Source organism: Plectropomus leopardus, chromosome 22, assembly GCF_008729295.1.
Source record: "Plectropomus leopardus isolate mb chromosome 22, YSFRI_Pleo_2.0, whole genome shotgun sequence".
Taxonomy (NCBI): Eukaryota; Metazoa; Chordata; class Actinopteri; order Perciformes; family Serranidae; genus Plectropomus; species Plectropomus leopardus.
The window spans coordinates 22374968-22400554 of record NC_056484.1 but is presented as its reverse complement, the minus strand read 5'-3'; the positions used below and the strand labels follow the sequence as shown (position 1 = coordinate 22400554).

General features: G+C 37.3%; 1 protein-coding gene across 1 annotated transcript in view; it reads right to left on the bottom strand.

Annotated features, from left to right (window-relative positions):
- The window catches only part of tmem178b (transmembrane protein 178B), a 142050-nt gene that overhangs the window by 5283 nt on the left and 111180 nt on the right, over positions 1 to 25587 (bottom strand). The window contains exon 4 of the mRNA XM_042511304.1: positions 2922 to 3059. Coding sequence (XP_042367238.1) covers positions 2922 to 3059 — 138 coding nt within the window. The remainder of the gene's footprint in view (positions 1 to 2921; positions 3060 to 25587) is intronic.

Sequence of the window (25587 nt, the reverse complement as noted above, 5' to 3'; positions counted from 1 at the left end):
TGACATCTTGACAACATATAACAACATGCTGTTTTCTGATTTTTCAATGGCATAGTATACGATGACTGTTTCACAATTTTTTTCAAGTTATATCATAACATGACCATTTTTATGACATTTTAAATTGGCATAGTATACAGTCTTTTTTTAATGTGATATTATACCATGACTTTTGCATGGTTTTTTTTAACGGCAATACTACTATACTATATATTTTCTTTTGATTTTTTTCCTATGCCCTACAAATTTCTGACTTTGTTATGAAATGTTACATGACATACTATACTATGACTTTTTGTTACATTTTTTTATGACATGCTTTACTTTAACTTTTTTTTTAAATGACTTTTTGCATGAAGTATTATACTATGACTTTTTCATGAATTTTTTCATTACTTCATGACTATGATGTTTTTCTGATGTTTCTTATGACACATTATAAGGCTACTGGAACACATAAATAGAGTCGGCGTTGACCTTTTCCAGACTGAAAGCATCATCTTCCCCCGACTTTAAAGGGGAAGTTGTCGGTGGTATGTTGCCCAAAATGCTTAGGTGTGATGCCTGCCATCACGGGGGCAGATGGAGACACTGACACAGTCTTTGAGACTGTCTCTCTTGAAGGTATTCATGGGTTCGCACTTGGTTGTTCACATGAAACTGTCTGAGAGAAACCATACTTGTTTTCAAACCTGACCAATCAGTTTGCTTTTTGGACCCTGGGATTTGGAAATTCACAAGAAATGCCCCTTTTGTGTTGCCGTTGACCAAAAATAAACATTTCCTCATCACACTGGTAAAACATTTGATCCTCATGGCATTAAAAATGTATTTGTGGATCTTTCCAGTGAAGTGTCTCATTGTTTGTACTGATGATTCAACCATTAAAGTTTAAAGTGCTGGGAATGAATCACCTGATGCTGTCTCTTACTTCCAGAGCTCCAGCTGCCTGATATAACCTCAGATACCTCATCACTCTGCACTGTCTGCAGTGCATTGTGGTCCATTGTAGGTGGAGAAATGTGCCTCTTGGCCAGATCTTTCCCTGGGCCATCTTTGAATGAAATGCTTTTTGCAAAAATAAAAGGCCTCAATGATTCAGTACCAAAACACTCAAACCCTCAGGAGCTCTAGAGGAGAGGTCACCAAATCACTGACATCGCTCACGTTCAGTATTTAGCTATTTTTTAAACCACTGAAACTTGAGCAAAGTGGCTTGATTATTCTTTTTTAACTAAATTATAAAAAGAAGAAATGTGTAAGAAGTTGCAAGAAAAATTAACTAAAATTAGCAAAAACTAATCACTTATCATTTGAGAGCTTTTTAATGAAACCCTCTCTAGCCTTATTGTTTTTATTAATTAATTTATCATCTTATCTATCTATCTATCTATCTATCTATCTATCTATCTATCTATTATTTATAAATTACAGCTTTTTTAATTTCAGGTCATTTTCTTGTCACCTTTTAACATATATATATATATATATATATATATATATATATATATATATATTTATTTATAATATCTCATATATATATATATATATATATATATATATATATATAATATCTCATACCAAATTACATTTTCCATGTTTTTGAAATAAAATTCCATTTCAAAGGTATAAATAATTGATTGACTTTATAATACTGCAAAAGGCATCTAAACACTGTACAAGAAAACTGATGTCCATCCAGGTTTTAAAGAGTTAAATAATCTGACCACTCATCTCATCTGACTGACTCTTACATTGGCGTGTGTTGAGCAGAAGCAGTCACAGCTCTAAATTGGGCCTCATTTTGGGAGCTGTGTGACCCTGTGGGCTGCTCTGCAGAGATTTGGCCACTGCAGACTGACCCAGCCTATTTCTTGGGCTTTTATTGCCAAGCAACATAATTGACTTTTTAATTGCCTGTTCATTATACAACTGTAGGGCACAGCAGCACTAATCTGAAGCCCATCATAATTGAGTGCGCAGTTGTCTCCCGCCAACCCAGAGCTGTGCAGCACATCATATATTAATGTGTGTGTGTGTGTGTGTGTGTGTGTGTGTGTGTGTGTGTGTGTGTATGTGTATGAGTGAAGTTACTGCTGACAACTGTGCGTGTGCATGCATGCGTGTACTTGGGACCATAGGAAAAAAATGCAAAGATACTTGATGAGCTATATTCCAAAATTGCCATAGCTACATATTAAAAATTGAAATGTTACAGAATTTTTTTCATAATTTTAAGCTTTTTTTATTTATTTTTTTTTAGATAATTTCCCTGTATGCTTGTTTTTTACTGTCTTTTTTTACTAATTTTCAGGTAATTTTCCTTTAACTTTTTAATCAAGTCTTTTCCTTAGCTTTCAAAGAGTTAATCTGTGCACTTTAGAGGTGTATTTTTTACGGAGGACAGCAGTTTCCCCTTGCTTCCAGTCTTTGTGCTAAGCTAGGGTAACCACATCCCGACTTCATATTTTTAGTTAACATACAGACATGAGACTAATATTCAACTTCTCATCCAACCCTCAGAGAGAAAAAGAAAAACAGATTCCATTAAAACCATTTGTCAGGAAAGTTTGGAAATTATTCCTATCGCGTCTCAGTTAGATGATTACACTACAATTCTTTCAACAGCGATTTATCCATGTGCAAGAAGAAAAATGCTCGAGGCTGATTTATGGAAGTCTATTACCACCGGGGAAATGACTAAATAAATCCAAAGTTAATGTATGAATAATAAAAACGCATGCTTCTTGGATCTACTAATTTGTTTCTCACAGTGTTTGGATGACTGATAAGGTGGTGGTGATGCTATCAGCTTTCAGTGTGTGTGTGTGTGTTTGTGTGTGTGTGTGTGTGTGTGTGTGTGTGTGTGTGTGTGTCTGTGTGTGTGTGTGTGTGTGTGTGTGTGTGTGTGAGTGACTGACCTCCCATGAGGAAGAGGAGGCCGGCCACATACTGCATGAGGCCTCTGTCCCAGCAGCAGCCGAGCACGCCAATGATCCAGCCGAACAGGATGATGGCCACCGCCATGCCCATGAAACCCGCCGTCATCCGCCGCAAGTCTGTCAAAAAAACACAAGAGGAAAAAGCGTTAATTCTTTGAAACCTGAGCAAATTAGCCTAATTTCTTCAAAAACATGGAAAAAGGCGATGAGCAACTTAACAAGAAATGACCAAAAAATTAGCAAGAAATAAGTAAAAATTACAAGAAAAAAATTACCTAAAAATTCATTTAAAATGAACTAAACGAACAAAAAAAACAGACGGTTAATAACAATAATTATAATAATTATCATTCAAATATAAATAAATAATACATTTAAATATCATAATCATTACAATAATTACAAATTTGAGGAAATCCTTTGAGAACGGTTTTAAGGGGTAATATCAATATCTTTCAGGTCAAGAAAATGCATAAGGGGAAAATAACTACACAATATGAAGGAAAGAAAAAAAGAAGAAAAAAGTTAAAAAAAAAAAAAATTCCAAAACAAAAGAAAGAAGCCAAACCAAACAAAAAAACAAAACAAGGAAAGAACACAAAAAATGCAAAAAAATAAATAAATAAATAAAAATAATAATGATAATAAAAAGTTGTTTTTTTTTTCTGTAACATAATTCTAAATATATAATTAAACTAATTTAAGCTACAGACTTTTGGACATTTTCATTCTCTGTCCTCTTTTTTCACTTTTTACAAATGCCTTGCATTTTACGGAACATTCCTTGCCAAATTGCTAATGGCCTTCTCCCCCCTGTTTGTGAAAGAAATCAAATCATTTTGTTTAAGAAGCTGAAATGCTTGTGAGAGACCTCTGAATAAAGCCCATGATAACCGATGTCGATCCAGGTTTTGAAGGGTTAAACATCACTCGAATAACAAGTTAACAACAGTGACCTGAACAGCTTATGAGGAGAGAAAACGCGACACAAACGAGGCGCTGATAACCTGCCCTGCTGAAATGTACATTTTCCACTTGGTGCCAGCAGGAACACAACAGCACAGCTTCTCCAGCACATCCAGAGCAGCAGTGTCAGCCACAGACACGCTGATACTAATGAACACTGTGCACATGATGCACTCTGACACAGTGCTGTATCGCCGCCGCTCTCCCACAGCCTGAGTCCAACTGACACCAAACCAGCTCCACACACCCAGCTGTCCTCACAGGTCAGGGAGAGTCTGCGCTGATGTTTCACTAAATCACAATTAGGCTCCAGTGATGCCACATCTCAGACAGACTGACCCGATTCTTCTGGAGCTGACAAAGTCTGATGCTCTGTGATTGCCCTGCTGTGGACATTATCATTTGTAACCTGAGAAAACTGGCCTGTCTCGCAAAAACATGGGATGAAGTGACTTAGGAGAAATAACACAAAAATTAGCAAGAAACGAATAAAAAAAAATGGAAAATAAAAAAATTAGAGCAGAAAATGAATAACGACAATAATAATAATAATAATAATAATAATAATAATAATAATAATAATAATAATAATAATACATAATAAAATATACCTTTAAATGATCATGATCACTGGAAATATGTGGAATTCTTTAGAGAACAATTTTAAGGGTAATATCAATATCTTTCAGTGCATGAACATGTATAAGAAGAAAATAATTAGACAATATGAAGTGTCCAGGTAATGATTTTAATTGATGTTGAGTTGCTGTGTATGACAATTGATTTTTTTTCTCACTCTCTCATTTTTAGTTTTTATTGAAGTATTGACTGCTAAGTAACTGACAGACAGACAGTCTATTTATATTTTTTCATGTATTTTTGAGAAAGGGTCTAGTAAAATAAGTTTTTCTTCCCCCTGTCCCTTTTCGATCATGGAATGTAATGTGGCAAAGAAACGGTTTGATTTTATAAAATACTGAAAACTGAATATCAGGAATAAAATATGTGTGTATATACAGCTCTCGAGAAGATTTTTCCCAAGCTTTTAAATAAATAATTTATAAAATCTAGTTATCTTGCAATTTTTAGGACATTTCCTTGAACCCAGAGTTCAAGGGTGGAAATACCTGTGAAAGGAACCTGAATGCCAAACAAAAACAGAGATGACAATCCAGGTATCAATGGGTGAAAGTTTGCATTCATATTTGTCTCTGTCTACCATCAATCTACCTTGTTTCATTGAGACTAATGTCAGAAAACCCAACATTAAAAACAAACGGGAGATAAGCTGTCTTATAGTACCTGTGAGTCTTCATGTTGTAGTTCCTGTTTGATTCTCAGAACTCTTTATCTTTATCTGTAAATCTCTTGCTCCGTGTTGGCCCCACTTTCCCTTTTAACTCATCTGGGATTTAACAGAATTTAGGAACAGCTCTTTATCTGTAAAATAATCCTCAACTCCAACCTTTCTCGCATTTTTTTTCTTTTACGAGAATTTCTTGATCTGTCATGTATCATAACTCTCTTAGCTGTGTATCAACAGATGACTGGGAGTCAGTGTGAGTCTGGCTGAGAGAACGAGATATGCTTTTGATGCCATAAAGTCTACTGAACTGAATTGACAGAGACACACACAAAGAGAAAGAGACAGAAAGATAGAAAGAGAGAGACACAGACAGAGAGAGACAGACTTTCCCTTTCAGGATGTTGCACTTAAGGCAATTAAAACAAATGACATAATTTTCGTTTGCCAATGATGTAAATTTGTTGCAATTTTGGGTCACATTCATGTCCTGTTGTGTTTAGAGACTTTCATCAGTGATTTTTCACAGCAGAAAGGGCTGCTAATCTTTGTTAAAGCTTCAGATACATTGCCAAACATGGCTACATGCTAATGTCAGAGAAACATGTAATTTTTTGGTTGACAATGTTGTTCATTTTTCTCACTTTCAGATCATATTACTGCTGAAACATGTCCGGTTCAGTTTAGAAGCTTTTATTGCCAATTTTTACAGTAGAAAGTGTCGTTAGTCTCTGTAATTTTCCTGGAAAGCTGTATCAACACAAAGAGGGAAGCGTGACTCTACTAATGGACGAAAGGCTCATGTTTGTGACATCTCTAAATATAAACATTAATAGTGTCCTCCTTGGCTTAGCTGTAGCCTAACATTAGCTAGCTTAGTGGTGCTAAGAGCTAGCAGTAGATGCACTCTTCCCTCTGTGCAGTGATTCGGTTACCCTCACACTAACAAGAAAAAACTTGGTAGAAAATGGTAGAAACCTCAGGAAGGGCGACTGAGGAGAGATCCCTCTTCCAGGACGGACAGACATGCAATAGATGTCGTTAAAAACGATTAAATTACAATACCACAAGCCAAGTGCCATCTAGTTCCAGATTTTCATACAACGTAATAGCCTACTTCTAATCTCTAATCTGTAAAAAAATTATGTTTACACATAGCTGTTGTCTTAATTTTAATGCTGCTGTTATAAGATGCACATTTAAGAGAAATTTTTTTAAAAACATTTTAAGAACTAAGACAAGACAGTCTTAATTATGTAAGTAGTGAGTTAAGGAATGGTTGGGGTTAGGGGGGTTAGGGTCAGGGATCGCGGGAAGTTGGAGATTGAGCAGTTTCGTCAACTTTACACACACTAAAGCTATTACAACTTTGAAATAGTGGAACTGCAAAGTTCTGCAGACTCCGCAGCGTCCAGAGATTATTTAAATGTGTCTTTACCATCATGTTAAATATTGAATCCAGGTGCAGCTTCGTAAATGTAGTCCACTTTGCAGAGACAATGCAGTTAGGGCAAACAGAAAGAGACAGAGTGTGTGAATAAGGCCGAGCTCTGCCACAAGGACAGCAGTGTGCTCTGCAGGAGGGTAATGACAGTGACAGCGGCTGGCTGCAGTGAGGAGCTGAAATATGAAGAGCAGCAGAGAGCACGAAGAGCTCCAAGCAAAACCCCAACTCCCGTTCTCCAAGTAGATTAGAATGTCATGGGTGAGCTGTACTGCTGGGGGAGGATAGGGGCGGTAAGGAGGTGGGCTTCACTGAAGAAGACGCTATGTGGAGGGCGAGAAAGGTCAAAACATTTGGCCTGAGAGCATAAATGTTGAGCAACAAAAGACAGACCTCCTTTCATGTGTTAGTACATGCTGCACATGTTCCTTCATTTGAACTCCTTCACACTCAATAATCACTGTAATGGGCACATTTATTGGCCTCAGCCTGTGAAAATGCACTGTTTTGTGGAGGATTGTTGTGCTTTTTCCATATTTTGTGTCTTACATATAGTGTTGCAATGAAGGATGTTAATAATAAATGTGGTCAATTCGAATAATGAGGTAAACGTGTGCAGACGTAATGTCTGTGAGCAAATATTTTTATATATTTTTACATTTACTCTAGGTCATTCGACATGGACAGCAGTTAACACTTTAACCATATTACACTTTACACGTGATCAAATATTGATATTTTATGTTAGTTAAATAAAAAAGTCTTCTACCAAACATTGGCATTTATGATGTCAAGGCGGCAACTTGTGTTATAAAATAACGCTGTTATCAGTGTCAGTATACCACCTTTCATGCTTTATAGTTTAAAGTTTGGTTGCTTGCTACAGCTAATAAATGCATATACTAAAATGTGCAACTACTTTAAGTAAATGGTAGCTGTAGGATATATATATATATATATATATATATTTATATATCTGATATGTATTCATGTGCTCCTTGGTAAATTGTTTCCAAGCGTACTGCCAATACGGCAGCCCTGAAACGTCACACAAACGTCACAACTTGGCAGTTTGGGGAATCATTGAAATTCCCCACTTGCAATTATGACTTTTGAGGGATGATTATTTGCTTGCATTTCATAAATACAGTAAATAAAATATTTCCAAGGAGCACATGAATGCAGAGCAGACTGGGCTTTTACAGGAGAGGAGCTTAAAGAGACAGGCGTAGATGGAGTCTTTTCAGGCAGAGGGTGAATACAGGCACACTCAAACACAAGATGAGGAGATAAAAAAAAGTGTTTGGTGGCCATTAATGCATGCTCATGTCCTGATAGAAACCTTAAATACAAGTATGGACCTGTAAATGAGCAAAATATGCTCCCTTTAATATCTGGCTTTAACATCCTCTAACTAGCTAAGTTATGTCCCCCTCATGTGCCAACTCGCTTTTACAGTTTCAGTGTGATTCATTTCCTAAACCACTAAACTGTGTCCTCTTAGCATACACTCAGTGAATTTCAGCTGCAGTGAAAAGAGCTTTTCCCCCCTGGATGTTGCCTCCCAGGTAACATAGCCTACATGTACAAGCTGCCCTTCTTTTGTGAACACCACTCAGGCCTCAACTCCTCTGCAACTGAGTAAAAAAATATATATATAATTCAGTGAAACTGTGACTAAGTGGCAGAGTACCCTTCAAACAAAAATTGCTTTAGTTCCCCAAAATGAACCATGACTGAAACATTTCATGTGACAAACAGGTGCAAATGGTGCTTAATGCAAGATATTCTCACTAATCCTATAATGCTGATGGAACACTAATATCCACTCTTCTATAATGGCGTGGTGGAAACAAACGCTAGGAAATATAATCAGCATAGAAATAAAACTGAATTTCAAAGACTGAAGCATTTTTCAGGCGGACTGTCCGAGAGCCATTTCTGACACATGCAGATGCTGATGTCTGAGCGTCACGGTATGAAGAGGGAGCTCATGTGGAACTTCCTGTCAGGAGGCCTGTCAGTCACACACTGTAACCGTGGTGACCCCTGACCCTTTACAGTGAGGCATGAACTTGGTGGACGCTGTTTGACAGCGGGTGACACCGTAGAAGTCAGGATTCATCTTGCTGAGCATCCACACTGTCTTGATTTGCTAAGTCATGTAGATTCTGTTTTTTTCTGATGTTTCTTGTATTACATAAAGCCCCCCCCCCCCCATGTCTAATATTCTTTATTTTATTTCTCCAGTAAACCCTGCTGTTCCAGACTTTGGTTTTATCCATGCATCACTCATATACTGACCACATTGATTTGAAATTTCTTTTGTTATTCATGGTCCCCAGAGGATGAACCCTGATGTTTCTGGTGATCACACTGATCTGTCCTCTCACACCACCATCTGGCCAGAATATCAGCTTTATACATGAGATTTCTCATAAAGTAGCTGGCCCTAAGGCTTGTTAAAAACATTCATGCTCCCCAGAGGTTACACCTTTTTTCATTCATTTATTCAACAATTATTTATACACAGGGCTCAATATGTGTATTACTTTATCATTTTCAGTGGCATTAACCCTGAAACACATTTTGAGTTTTACAAACTGTTGGAATGCGGAGATTGTAAGCCTATTAATGACATTATTATTGCTTTTTAGTCCAAATATTAAGCAATACGCATTACATTAATGGCATAATGACAGCCAAAGAAAAAGGCCTTCGAAATTTGCTGTAAATCAAAGTTAATGCCAAATGTAATGAGACATTCCAACTGAAAAATTGCTTTAAAAATGTTTTGTTTTAAAAATGCTGTTCTTATGACATTATTATTGTTTTTGTAGTCCAAATATTAAGCAATATTACACAATAACTGTCATCAACAATGATTTTGAGAAAAAGGCCTCAAAATTTGCTGCAAATCAAAATTAATAGTAAATGTACGTTTGTAATTATATATTTCTACTGAAAAAAAATGCTTAAAAATGTTTTTAAAATGGGCAGACATTCTATTACATGTATGTTTTTGAGTTCTTGTTTGAATTCAATTTTCAAATTTTTATTGTTTGCTCCATTTAAAAACAAAATCTACTACACTTTATCAATGAGCAAAACAAGCCCATAACAGCATTACTTTAATCACAAATCACCTAATTAAAAAAAAAAAAAACAGAAAAAAGAAAAGAAACACATGTATATTAAAACATATTGATTTATAGCTGATTTCTTAATCTCTTATTTCCTGCTGGTTAGAATATTCTAATAAATAAACATGCAAGAGAAATACAGCAGAGAGTGAAATGTGCAACCACTGTCTCCCCTACTCCAGGGACTGTCTCGGGAAAAAAAAACTTTGGAATACTTTTATTTTGTAGCGAGTGGGGGGGGCTAACATACAAATGGGTGATATGGGAGAAAATTAGAAGCTTATATGGAGTCATATTTTAAGCATGACTCATATATAACAGAATGCACTGGAAATACTGGAAAAGTATCTTGTAAAAAAAATTTCTTTTAAAAAATCTGTGGTTGGGGAAATATTGAGAAACATTTTTGGTCTCTTGCATAACACGAACAGCATCTGGCCTCATGAAGCCGGGTTAAGATTGAGGCTTTGGCAAAAACAGCAGTGTGACTGGACCTTCCAGGAAAACAACACAGTTATTGTGAAAGGGGAGCAAAGTTGAGAAAAACAAGTGACCTAAGAGACTCTTGAGAAATAAGATATGTGAAAAACAAGATGTAATGGAAGAGAAAAGTTTGACATGCTTTCAAGACCAACAGTTTGTTGTACTTCTGTGAAGTTGCAACAAATCTACAAATGGTGAATAGACTTGCAATTGTCTGGTGCTTTTCTAGTCCACTCAATGCACATTCACCCATTCACACACCCATTCTGGTGACTGCGGCTACCATACAAGGTGACACCTATTAATCAGTCTTTTAAACTTTTTAAAACAATCATTCACCGATGGAACAGCCTGTGGACTGGATGAGCTGCCGAGATCTAAACGCCAACCTTCTGAAAATTGCTCTACTTCCTGAGCCACAGCTACAGCAAGTTCACTGAAGTACTCCCTGACTCTATTATGTAGTATGCCTGTTTTATTATTCTTAAGTGTAATGAAGTAATTTCAGCAATGTAAGAAACACAGGCAATAGCATGTTGCAGAAAGACCAGAAAATGTGTCAGAAGAACTGCAATCTGTTTGACAAACGCAGTTAGCAAACAGTTAACAATGGACTTTACAACTTAGATTCTCTTTTTATGAAAAACTCCTTTGATTGTTTCGATCGGTGCACTCAAAGGAACATAAATAATCCACGAAGATCAAATGTTCAAAGGTAGGGAGTTTTTTTAGTTTCTGTTTTTCCATCTCTCTTGTTTATCATGTTGGGAGATCTACATGAATTATATTTGTGTTGCACATGGTTTCACTAAAATGAACTGAATTCTGGAGAACCTAACCAAGCTAAACATGTGCAGCATGTCCATACTGACAAAAGTATAAACATTTATATTTTGATGCGCAATGCCAAGCCACTAAGAAATAAAGTTAGCTCAGGCAAGTCGCTAGTGGGGACCAGAGGACCTGAGTAGGATAGGCTGAGTAGGACCAGAGTGCAATAGAGAAATGTTCACTGTTAGCTTGTCATCATGCCTTCACAAATTTATATTCAGAAAGCCAAGAACTTGTTTATGTAAAATCAAGCATAATCTCAAAAATGACCAGAGGTCGAAATGTTTGTAGAAATTCATGTTCATCACGTGATGAGTTGATGCAATATCCAGCTAATTTTAATAGAGCACACTTAATGAGATAAAAGGCCAACGGTGCACTGAGGTTGGGTTCAAACTGGACCAATCTGCAACCTCTGAGGCTAAAAAAATTAAACCGGTGCGGAAGAGCTAAAAACTGTAGTTCCTGTACTGGCCACTAGAGGCTGGCTCCAGAACAGTCTCCATAGAAACCCATTTTAAAATGCCCAACTTTACAGCAGAAATAAACATGTATACAGCCTGGTACAAAAAACAGTTTTGGTCTCTGTAGGTAATTCTAACACTCTTGAAAACTACATGGGGGGTGAGTTTTGTTATAACTCACGCCTTTACATTTAAAATAGGCTTAAAGTTACGCATATTTCAGGGTGTGGCTGCTTGAATGACAGACAGCGATACATCGCCACAGTCTGTGAGTCAGCTCCACAATCTTGTCCAAATATGGCCACTTCTGGCTCCAAAAAAACAAGACGGCAACAGCTGAAATGCTGAACTCAAGTCTAAAAAATGTCAATCCACAAACCAATGGGTGATATCACAGTAGTTATGTGCATTATTTACACAGTATATGTTATGGATGTGGAAGCGCTGCGACAGAAGGTGCCATGGCCCTGGGCTCCGCAGCAGGGCTGCACTCCACTGTAAGAGTTTTGGTCTATTTTCTCTGCCAAGCAATTCTGGCAAGTAAATACATTGATATTTTGTCATAAGCAATATAAACAATATATGATATACGATAAAAAAGACCTTCTTATAAATTATAGAAAATGAAAACTATGCTTACTTATTCCACATTTACGTCAACTGTGTCTAAACAGAAAGAGATGAGCACGCGCACGCACGCACACACACACACACACACACACACACACACACACACACACAAGCAGACAGAGATAGAGCTCTGGAAACAAGCAGAGGAACATAACTGCTTAATGAGCGGCATGGAAAAATGCGCTTCTGGTGTGAACGGCCAGGCAACTGCCCTCAAGTCAACTGACATATGAGGGCGCTCCGGTGTCCAGCATGAACCCGGCATGACACCGATGTAGGTCAGGGCCAGTTGTTGCTCTACTTTGAGCAATATTTCCCCTTCTTCCTGCACCCTGTCAGCCCCTCTGTCAGGTCAGATCACCTCTCAGCATGTCCTCTGTCAAGAGACAGATCCTGCAGGTCACTCCCATTACAGGTTATTAATTGAAGAGGACAAATGGGGAGCAAAACCCCTCATGGCATACTCTAGAAGAATCTCCCTCCGGGTGACGATGTCCTGTGAGTCTACTGCATTACTACCCCTCTCCTGCATGAATACATAGCTGAACTACATGCGCCTTCACATTGTGCCTGCAGCACAGACCGACGGACAGATATAGGAGAAAACAGCTGGTGGTGATAGCTGACTGCTGGAAACCTAAGGAAATTGTCGTCTTTTTTTTTTTTTTCAAAAACATGGAAGGAAAGAAATAAGCAATGGCAAAAAGCAACTTCAGAAGAAATGACCCCAAAATTAACAAGGAATTAGTACATAGTACAAGGAATTGCCTGAAAATTAGCAACAAAAAAAGAAGAAAGAAAAAAAGAAAAAACAAGGACATGACCTGAAAAATTATAATAATTTACTGTAACATTATTTAAAATATTTAAGTATAGTGATAAAAATAAATTATAGTTATAAAGATTTTCCCTAGCTTTTCACCTTAAAGATTTTCAAATAGCTTCTTAAAAAAATAAAATAAAATAAAATAAAATAAAGTAAAATAAAATAAAATAAAATAAAATAAAATAAAAAAATAAAATAAAAATAAAATAAAATAAAATAAAAATAAAAATAAAAATAAACCAATTTCTTGCAATTTGTGGACATTTTTCAACAAGTTGGTCAATGCCACTTTTCCCATATTTTTGAACGAAGTCAAACCAATTTTCACAATATTTAAAGGTTTAAATACATGTGAAAGACAAGTCGATCAAGGTTTCAAAGTGTTAAAGAGTATTAGATCTTGTGTTGCCACCACACAAGATACAGCATAAATCAGATAGATCAGAACAAAAATCAGAAAATTCAACACCACACACACAGAGACACGCATAATTCCACAGAGAAGAGTTGTGCAAGCTCTAAAATAGAAGTACAGGAGGCGCATTGTGACAAACCAGCTTTGGGAATGAGACAACATATACAGACAAGATTACTCCTGAAACGAAACATCATTTATTAAAACTAAAGTAGCCACAAGGGAACAATAGTGTGCAGACCCACAAAAGAATAAGTAAGGTGGGTGTCAAGTATAGGCTGAGAGACGCAGTGAGCACATTGTCCAGCTTTTATATCCTTGGAGAGCCAGGTGAACTATGTGACCCTACATGTCAGACAAATTCCTGTTGAAGTTGGTCACGATAGTCTCAAAGACAGTTTTAGGGGTGTCACACTGTGCGTCTGCACTGAAAGGTACAACAGGTACAGACTCTCAATGAGCCCCAGATGCATACCAGTTCAGCCTGACCTGTTACTACAAGCTCTTCTACTCCAAAAACTACAATTCGGCGCAGCTATCTGGGGTGAAACTGTTAAGGCACAGACGCTATGAGACCAATTTGCCACAGAGACTCTGACATCTACCGCACTAAACAAAATGTAGCACCTGCGCAGTGACACAAGCCTCGGGTGTCCGTCCAATGCTGCACCACTGTAGTAGATGTACCTGAATTGGAAAGCAAAAGTAATGTAATAGAAACAGCTATATATTCTGAACCTGAAGCTGCTCATTATTTTTTCTGGGAAAAAAAGCCATGTCATGACTGTTTCTTCATATTGACTCGTCTCATTGTGGATGGTCACAACGAAAGAATGCCAAGTCGTTTCATCTCCTCCACTGAGAGCTCACCGTCCCTGTGTCACTTTATTCATGGAAAAGGCGGAGGCGTAACGTGTGATCACCGAGATAAAAGCCTGATGTGGCGGCTGGATTGCTTTTAAACCCTTGTAAATGATCAAAATAGAGCTTAGAACTCTAGTTTTTAGCTGTATCTGTGGATTTCCTTCATTTAAAAAAACCCACTTGAAACATTAAAAAAGTTTTTGTGATGCCCTGCAGCATGTGATATCGAGGCCAAAGGCACCCTTTAGCATCTTTACTTTGCTATGATGATGGACGCACGCAGATGCAGCAGCCGTTAGGTCCTCAAATCCTTGCTACTTTTTTGCTATATTTTACTTTTTTTTTTTTTTAAACTCTATGGTCCCTTCTGCTGAAGCATGACTTTTCTGCGATAGAGAAAAGCAACATCAGGAAAAGTTGTGTGTGCTCTGCGCACATCTTCACAGAGACATGGTTAACCCCTGACATCCCGGATCAAGCTGTCGCACTGGGTTGGCGGACCTTGTTCAGAGTCGACAGGACGCAAGACTCCGATGCAAATTTAAAAAATGCACTGGAATTGTATATTGCCACCAGCAGCAACATGTCCAAGCAACCGGGTGGAATTTTCACAATAGCTGGTGATTTTAATCAACTCATCCTTCAACTCAAAAGATGTAGCAGGATCAAGGACAAGTTTTAATTTCATTTTTTAAACTTTGTTTTAATGCCAAAAGCAACCAATGTAGTAAAAAAGAGTGAGAAAATCAGTGTATAGAACAGGAGGGATGGGGTGGATAAGTCAAACTACACAAGTCTTTGACCCAGCAGTCTGCATTTTGTGTCCTGTTTAAGTCAATTTTGTTTGACTGTAATGCTACGTAACTTAGGCACACATGTCAAGTATGACACCAAAAGTCAGTTTTAAGGTTACAGTTTTAACGTTACTTTATTAACATATGGTTGTTGTGCATAATGTTATTGTTACATGACAAAAGTACTTATTTTAACTAAAAACATGTTCTTTTGTTGTCACCTAACCAAATAGTTTGCTGCCTTAACAAAACACAACACAACATTAAACTCATGTTTTAATGTGTTTTAGCTGTGCGTCACACAGAGATGCTAAAGGGTGCCCTGTGCATCACTGAGACATTTAAATAGAAATAAAAAGAGCTAGAAAATAGACGCAGCATTAATTAGTACCCCGAAATAAATAAAGTTATCCTTTGAAAAACATGAATTTTTGAAATAAAAACCATTTTGTTAATTAATTTACTCAACTATATTCAGTCATTTATATATTTATATTTACATTTACTTAGAACTTTTTAACTATTTTCTCATGTGTTTATTTCAGGATTTATTTTATAGTCATATTAATTTATTTAATAAGCATATTTATATATGCATGTATGAATTTATTCACTTATTTACTATTGAATAAAATGGCATTCCATACTTGTGGGGTTCACAGTTAATAAAACTTTGGATAAATTTGGCTAAAAATTAAAATAAAAATGACAGACGAGAGCCGGACAATCATTTCTTTTCCTCCATCAACAATAACTGTGAATACTACACTGATGAACAGTTCAACAGGACCATTGAGACAGAGGGCAAACTCTCCATCATCCATTTATTAATATTGGACCAGACCTTGCAAAGAAAATCCCAGATCATGGGCCTTCTGATGTTAATGTTGAAAATTTAATCAAGAGAAATCCTTCCTCAATGTTCCTTAGTGCTGTGGATGAGAGTAAGAGTAATAAAAGAGAGTAAAAGATCAACTGAATTATAATGATATTGACATGTTTGTGATTAAAAAGGTAATTGAGGGGATTTCTAAACCATTCACATACATCTGTAACTTGTCCTTTCAAACCAGAACATTTCCAAACAAAATGAAAACAGCAATGGTTATTCCCCTGTACAAATCTGGCAACAGTCACCATTTCACAAATTACAGACCCGTCTCATTACTACCTCAATTTTCCAAAATCCTTGAAAAACTTTTCAATAGCCGTCTCATAGATAAACACAGTATACTAAATAATAATCAGTATGGGTTCAGGGCAAAAAAATCAACTTCACATGCATTAATAGATTCAGTAGAGGATATCACTAATGCCCTAGACAATAAACAATATGCAGTAGGGTTATTCATAGATTTAAAAAAGCTTTCAATACCATCAACCATGAACTCTTAATAAAAAAACCCGGAAAGATACGGAATCAGGGGTATTGTCTTTAACTGGATTAGAAGCTATTTGAGCAGGAGGCAACAGTTTGTGAAGCTTGGTGATTGTTGCTCTTCATGTTTGGACACTGTTTGTGGTGTCCCCCAGGGGCCAGTATTGGGACCCAAACTGTTTTTAATGTATATATGTATGTATATATTTATGTAATGTATCAATAATACGAAAGCTTGTTTTATTTGCAGATGATACAAACATTATTATTATCAGTAGTATTACTATTTCTGTTTCTGGGGGTGCATAAAAATAGATAAACTTTGATTTGCTTATGGAGAATGTAAATGCTTATGTAAAACTTTAATATGGTTTTGGTTTTGAGAACTTTATTAATGTATATTTCAGAAGAAGGGGGGAAAAACCCACAATTGTCTTGTATTCTTGGAATCTGTTCTAATTTTGCATTACATGTTCAAAATAAAATGCTAAAATGAAATGAAAATGACGAGTGATGAAAAGTACAGTACAAGGATGTGTAAAAATATTTCAGCATTATTTATATGCCATTATTAAATGAATTTAATGCTGTGAAGGCACAACAATTGTATTGCCAAAGAATATTAGGTTAGAAAACACAACATTCGTCCCAATCTAATGTGATTTCTGGTATCAACCATGCATACCTCCGGTCCTCTACGCGAAAACAGAGACAGATCATTTTGTTGTTTGAACAGATACAGATGATGATGTCCCTGTCCACCTGTAGTTGCAGCATCACTATCGGTCCATGAAAACAGGTCAACAGAGCAGCTGGTTCAGCCTGACCCTCTGTATGCAAACTCAGGACCCCAACATGTCCTACGACAACTGACACGAATACAGCAGCTGACTTGTTGCGCCTGCATACAGGTTAGCTTGTGTTTCTGGGTGACTGAGCATTGTCAGGTCCGATGTGGATACCTCGCTGAGAGATCTGTTTAAACCCTGATGCACAGTTTGATGCATGTCTCTGCAGCTGTCAGCCTGTCTGTCTTGGTCTGTGGATCTCAGATCGTTTTTGCAGCTGGCAGGATTCAGACAGGGCACACGCTGGTGCTGGGAGCTGTCAGGTATCATCCATGCCTCTGCATTTGACTACATTTCACCTCCCCTGGAAGTTTGGGGAGCATTAGAGATGGATATACCTGAGGTTATACTGTGTTATGCTCTCTAAGGAGAGAGGATACGGGAAGAAGCAGTGCAGTCAAAACTTTTGGTGTGCTGTTGATGTTAGAAATGTCATTTTTGCATTACACAGTGTTTAAGTTATGTCTTACATCTTGATATTGTTATTTTTTATGGGACATATGGGACTTTAACCCTTAGGGGCGCATTTTAGGCACTTTTCATTCTTCATTTTTTGATAATTTTGGCTGTGTTCATGCACATGGCATACATGTTGGCAAGATTGTGTATTTTTGTTTTATCTTGGAATTTGCAACTCAGCTCCTACAATAACTCTAAAATAAACTGTGTAAACACAGTCAAGAAAAAAGAAGAAGAAGAATTAAAAAAAGAAAAGTTCTGCACTGTATTATTTTTAGGAGTCATTCTGGGCATTCGCCTTAGAATTAGCAATTTTTTAATATTTTCCACCTAATAATGTCTTTTTTTTTTTTTTTTATTTTTTTTTTTTTTTACAATATTTGAATTTGGCATTCACTGACACATCTACTTTGCATGCAGTATGTTAAAAATACTTCTTTTTTAAAAATCGAAAAACACAGTGGCATCATGACAAAAATTTTCAAAGACAAAAGCCGTCACTGAATGGTGCTGAATGCTGATTAAAATTCTGAATTTAATATCAGTCATTATGACTGATATTGGTTGGTTATTTTTTGCACTTTGCACTTTTTTTCATTTTTTTGTACTTTTTTTTTTTTTTTATCAAATTCTTCCTAATTTGTTGGGGCATTTCTTCTTTCATTGCTAGTTGCCTTCTTCCCATGTTTTGTGAAGAAATCAAGAAAATTCGCTCTGGTTGCTGAGATATTTTAGTCTGGACTGAAGTGGTGGTGCTAAAAGGTTAACGCTGTTGCAGGAAGCAGAAGAGACACTTGTGGTTGTGTGGGGGTGGGGTGGGAGGGTGGAGGGGGGCTGTGTGTCTGTGTCCGGCTGGGGGTGATGAGAGGTACATCTGCTCCCATATCATTAGCTGATTTAGTCCAGGTGAACCTGAATGAGTTCTCCACTTGTGGCTCAATGAACATCAGATAGTGTGTTTCACAGCGTGTGACTGTGACACTGTCAGAGACCAATCAGCACACATGATGAGTCATTTAGTCACGCTAACAGCTGCAGAAGGCCTCTGTTTTATGGGCCGAAATAGAAATATGTAGCATGTCATCCCAGTTCCACTATCATATCTCATATTTATCTGTCTAAGATGTGTCCGGCCAGTTACATTCAGCGAGGCACAAATGACACATGACATATAGAGTGTACTCTGTCCATATACTAATGTGAAACAACAGACTGTTAGTCTGGGAGAAATCTGAGCCATGCCATATATCCAGGATACACAGACATATCTAGGATCACGTCATAAGGTGGGTTTCCATTAACCCTCAAACTGCGTGAATTGAAATTGCGAATATAAAATTGCCAAATAGAAACACGTCAATTTAGAAACAACTCTTGTGTTCAGTTTGTGATACGTGTCTTGTCAAGTTGATGTTTTTTTTCCTTGTTTTTGAAAGAAATCCCACTTTCTCAGGTTTTAGAGGTTTAAATGATGGTTGAAGGTGTCTAAATACAATGCATAAAGATATGGGGAAATAAAGAAAAAAGTCTATCCAGGTGTTAAAGGGTTAAATGTATCGTTTAGTTTATTTATCTAAAGGGATCAATGTGCATTAACTGAGCCGTCTTAGTCACCCGTCACCTGATCTGAACACAGAGCGGACTATGACCAGTCTTGGAGACTGGGTGTCTCTATTAGAGATGGAAATTAATTTACACTGACATTTAAAAAATCATTTAACTGACTCCAGAGAGACAGACAGAGAGAGAAAGAGGAAGCTAAAACTTTTAATTAGTACTTCTTCTATTTAATTCACTGTAATTGTCAGGTTTTTCAGTGAAGTGTATGAAGCTGCACTGCAGACTGGAGTCTCTGCTGATAGTGACACCTGAAGAAGAACATGTGGCCGCTGTCATATAAACTGTGTACACTAACATGCATGTCCCTCAGAGGGCAAAAGTTTTGAGGTGTTGTGGCAGATTTGGTACGACTAGCAAAAGACCAGTTGCACCTTTAGTAGAGCAGCTGTCACTGATTAAAGTTTTAGAACACATTCTGTGAGCGAGAAACAGGGGAACTAAACATACAGTAGAACGTCAAATAAAAGCTCAATTAAACACCCAGTCCCTTTTACTAACTGGGTGTAGTGACACATTTTGACAGTTAAAGGCCTGTTTCAATTACAGGCTCTGTCTGGTTACCATGCAGTTCATTTTTATAGAAGTACTTTAGATGTATAAATGGGATGTTAGCTGGAGATATTGTTAGTTAGCTGCTTAGATCACACATACAATATGTATAAATGTTGAAATTTTTGTCCTTATGGACACGCTACACACATGGCTAGCTTGGTAAGATTCTCTACAATTCAATTATTTAGATAATTTACAGAAAGAAGACAGAATTATCTGCATAGTAAACAAAAAAATGCAAAAAGAGATTAGCAGATGTAGAAGACCACTTTTAAATAAGCCAGGAAGCAAATGTCCAGTGAACTTCATAATTATCATAATTACATATTTAAAATTATTTTTTTTACAGAATTAATTTTTTTTTTTTAAGCAAATGTTAAGTCATTCTTGCTTTGTTTTGTTGGGGGTTTTTTTTGTCAATTTTTCAGGTAACTGGTTGGGACTTTATTTTTTTGTTTTTTTAACAGATTTCTAGTTAACTTCTAGGTCATTTCTTCTTTTGTTGCTCATTACCTTCCTCACATTTTTTTAATAAATAAATAAAGCTAATTTGCCCAAGTAAGAATTAAATACATTTTTATCTTTAAATTTTTAATTTTCAAAGGTGTTTTTACTGTCTAGGATTTTTGTTTGTTTTGTTTATTAGTTTGTCAAATTTTCAAGTAATTTTCTTTACAGATTTCTTGCTAACAAGGTCCTTTCTTTTTTTGTTGCTCACTAAAAAAAAAAAAAAAAAATCAAATAAAGCTAATTTACCCAGGTTTCAAAGGGTAAAATAAATAATCTGATTGTATTTCCATCTTTGCTGAGCAAAAGTTTTGTGTGAAAGTAATTAAAAGTCTGTCCCATTTAGACGCCTGTCTCAAATATAACGCCGTTGTGTTCAAAGATTTAAGCAAATAATTAACTGAAGTTTTACGGTAAATGAGTGAAATCATAAAATGTTGAGCAGAACAATAAACACCATAACTTTACTAATGTTTAAAAAAAAGAAAGAATGATTGGAAAATAAGAGACGCAGAAGATCACAACAGCCTCTGTGTTCAAAGACAAAAGCCGTCACTGAATGGTGCTGATTGCTGATGCTGCGCTGTGAATAACTTTGGATAATAAGCACTCGTTTGTTTACTGTATCAGCGTATGACAGGCTGCTGTCTGTCTGCTTTTCTCTGCTGCTTAATAGGTTGTATTGTTTGGCTCTGTGCTGCAATTCCCTTTTAATTACGTTCTCTGCTCGCGGACCAATGGCCCAATGAAACGTTATTTCATAAAAGGGAAATGGCTTTTGGTGCCTGTGAGGAAATGTTATTTCCTCGCTCAGATAGACGGAGGGGGAAACGTCCTGTCGGTAACAGCTCACAGATTGCCTGTTTGCAGCCGCGGATACTCCTGCACACTGAATCTATATTGCAGGAGCTCAGTGTTGGAACAGGGAGCTGCTGGATCTTCAGTTTGGCACCTGGGGCAATTTACTTTTTGTCGAAGCTTCATAGTTCTACTTTAATACCTATATTTTTCAGACTGGCTTTTAACAACCCCCAAAATAGTGAAGGTATATGGTCATATGAACGCAATTTATCGTAACACGTCTTGTTGTTGCACTGCATTGTGGTCATCTAAGGCTACTGAGACCGGCTTCTCTGCTCCACCACAAAGAAAACTCCTGCAGCAGTTACCTTCCAACAGCGTTATTAGAGAAAGTGAGCTACATTCAGTTGGCCACACATTGACACAATAGTGAAAACTCCCAAAAAAATGTTTGATAGTGTCTGTCAAATGTTAACCCTTTGAAACCTGGGACGACATCCCTTTCCTTGTGCCGCTTTTCAGTATGCCCTTTGAACCCAGAGCAAACTGGTTTAAGTTCTTTCAAAAGTTGTCACCATGCTCCCAGATCTTGGCAGGTAACCCTTTGAAACTGTTTGATTGTTTGATTTCTTTCAAAAACACAGGGAAAAAGGCAATGGCAAACTTGGCAAAAAATTACCTAAAAATTAGTTTTGAAAAGGTGGAAAGGATGATGAGAACAGATATATTCTTGAATATATCTGTTCTCATCATCCTTATAATATATAATTATATATAGATATAGAATATCAGATTATAGATAGATAGTAGTTTATATAGAAAGATAGATAGATAAAATATATAAAATACTTTTTTTCAGCACTTTGTTGTTAGGTCATTTTCTTGCTTATTTCGTTTGCTATTTTTTTTGCTTTTTTCCATATGATTTAAATATTACTTTTTCAAAAAAGAGAGGGGACGATGATGAGAGAAAAATTATCAAAAAAAAGGGGAAAACATGACCAGAAAATATATTTATAATTATTATTAATTACAATAATTTTGTATTTAATTTAAAATGGTGTTACAGAAAAAAGCATAAAAAAAATGTATAAAACAAATAATAATGTTTTTTCAGCACATTTTCTTGCTTGTTCTGTTTTTTATTTTTATTTTTACATGCAATTTTCTTGTTACATATTTACTTTTTTTTCCACAAAATTTTGGGTTATTTCTTATTTAGTTGCTTGTTGCCTTCTTCTGGTGATATTGAAAGAAATCAAACCTGATTGCTAAGGTGTCAAAGGGTTAAAGTAGTGTCGTGCAATATTATTATTATAATCATTATTATTATTATTATGGCAGGGCCCTTTAAGGCAGACTGGTCTGAGAATCTTTACGGCTAAACTGGTTTAACTGGCCATATAAAGCTTGCCTCAATACAACCTACTGCAATGTCACGAGTCACATCTGTGCACATGTTTTTGGGATCAGGCAGTGACTAAGCATTTCTGATGAGAGTGTTGGTGGAGTTTCAGAGAGATTGAGATTTGCTGAGGTTTTGCTACTGTAAGCATGTGGCCCTGTCACACAGGCTGCCTGCAGCCACAACTCGTTGGGGAGTAGAAATAGAGCTTAATTTCATTACCCCATGCCAACTGCCACTGGGGAGAAAACAATGGACTGGGAAGATCTAATTATGCGAGGTAGCAGGGAGGAGGGGAAAGGTGGGTGTGACGGAGATGAGCTGGCAGCGTCGACAGCACAGTCGATGTCTTTACACATATGTGCTATTTGCTGAGGAAGCCCTCACACGCGCCCTGTGGCACTCGTGGCACCGTAGCGAAGCCTTGTGCTTCCCTCTCGGGTGGGAGGCCATATGGGTGATTTCATGGTGTGTCAGTCAGTGGCAGTGCGAGCACCCCTGCAGGTTGAGTCAGGGGCCCGAGGGAGGCGGCATGCAGAGGGAGGGGTAGACTGAGGACGGAAGGGGAATCATCACTGACAGTCGTCTCCCGGAGAACATCGGACACATGGGTCCCTGCGGAGCTGCTGGCCGGAGGTCGATGCCAGGGCGATGGGAGCGAGATGACACCATGGGTCTAACCGGGGGCCCAGGGCGGGGCCAGCATCTGTCAGTCACCTCTCTCTGGGAGGCATGTTCTGAGCAACGATGGTGACAGGATAGCTGGCATATGGGAGAGTAACTACAGCGGCACGCTCTTATCAGCTGTCCATCACCATGGCAACAATAGATGGAACTAAGTTGATGCTAGATAGTCCCACCCAAATTACAAGAGTGTGTCACCTCATCCTACTGTTCTGTGATTGGCTAGTAATTGTCATGATGAAACATAAAGGTCTGAGGTGGTTAAGGTTAGGGTAAGGAGGTCATCCTTAGGGTGAGCACTATACTAGCCAATCACAGCACAACAAGGCAGGATCAGGCTTTTATTGGATACATTCTAGCACCTACCACTGAACTCTGATACTGACACATAAACATCAAAACAGTGACTGTCATATTTATGAAACTTCACATGTGCACAACAGGATGAACAAGGTTTTGCTATTCAAATATAGAGTAGCAAAAACTACCAACTTAGTGCAATAGGGTCATTATAATCCATAGTTCATTCTCTCATGCCAGAGGTGGAGGACTTAAGTCACATGACTTGACGTGTTATAATTTTGAGGACTTGAGACTTGCTTGACTAAAATCTATAAAAAGGCAGGTTTGCATGAAATTGTGAATACAAAATATGCCTAATGGAAACACATTAATTTTGAAAAAAATTATATATCACGAAATAAGTTTTTATGCTCGCATAAGGTGGTATGTCAGGGGATTTATGAAAGCCACATTTCGCAAAACAGCAATGGAAACACTTTTCTGGCTTTCGTAGATCACATGTTGTATGACAAGGAGTCACATGACATTAATAATAACATGATGCGGTACGTGCGGATGAAGGAAGAGACCGAAATTTTCTTAATTCTTAAGAAACTACAGCCATCTTAGATTTAAAACAGCAACGAAATGTTGTTGTTTATCAAGACCTCAAAGCAAACATGAGGGAAAGGGGCTTCCAGACGCTGTGCAAAATATTGTGATCCCAGTGGAAAACCTAACCGGCACCCACGTATAAGGGGCTTGCCTTTCCATTATAGCTCCATAACACGCCTACATGGCCTTGGATTGGAAATAATGACGGCTAGTGTGGTGGCTGCAATAGAAATAAAGCATAGAGCAATGCATGAGGTAGCTAGGATGGATAGTCCAATAATAATAAAATCTGGATCTAAAGATCAAATTGTCTATGAATGTCCCTTTCTATGACCACCACAACATCCAACTTCATCCATCACTACAAAACCAAGAAAGAAAGGTTGCTTACTTTTGGCAGGGACTGTGCAGATAGCATTTTTCTGATTCTTTCTGATTACTTTGAAACAGCATGCATCCAAATCAAATATAGCTATTTTGTCATTGGCTCTACAAAGGGTTTCCTCCTTCATGTTCTCTCCGGATGAGTAATGGTGACTGGTGTTTGTTTGCTTTGTTCCCAAATACGTTGCTATGAATCATGTGCATATTTTAGCATTTTCGGACAAGCTACTGTGGCCTCCACTTACTTGTAAAAAGTTTGGACTGCAGATTGGCGTCTTTCCTCTGATCAGTAGCTCTGTTTGGGATCATCTCTGTACTCCAGCATGCTCCCCACTGTAAAGCTAGTGAAAGCCGGTCTGGGCTGCATTTTATCAGAGGTTATGACATTAACAACAGTACCTCTGTTTTGACTTTAGAGTCCTGGAGATCTGTGAGGCTAAATCATGATTTAAGAGAGCCACCCTTTATTGTTGTTCATTTACGAGGCTTTTTATTGACTACCACAATTTAAGACATAAGATTTATAAGTCATAAGCAAGCTGAACCAGTTTTTATAAATGTTGAAATTAAAGCTCAACCTACCATGACCACTGTTTTTAACTGGTTTAAATGTAGGAACTGGGGTAGATCAACAGAATTTGAAGACTTGACTTGTGAGCTGTTTGATTTTTGCCACAATAAATTGAGCTTGAGTTTTTCTTGTGGTGCAAGTGTAGTATGTCTGAAACCCCCTACCAAACCTTTAAACACATTTGCCTTAAGCAATGTTGACAGAAAGTTTTTGGTCAGTACAGACTTAGGTCAGTACCAGGCTTACAAGAGGCCTTAGAGGTCAGATACTTGACCTCCACAGCTGCCTATCTTTGTGCTTGATCTGGGCAGATTTAGTGTTTCTTCTCGGGGATGTGCGGTTGTATAGTTAGGGAGACAGGCAAGATAATTTTGGG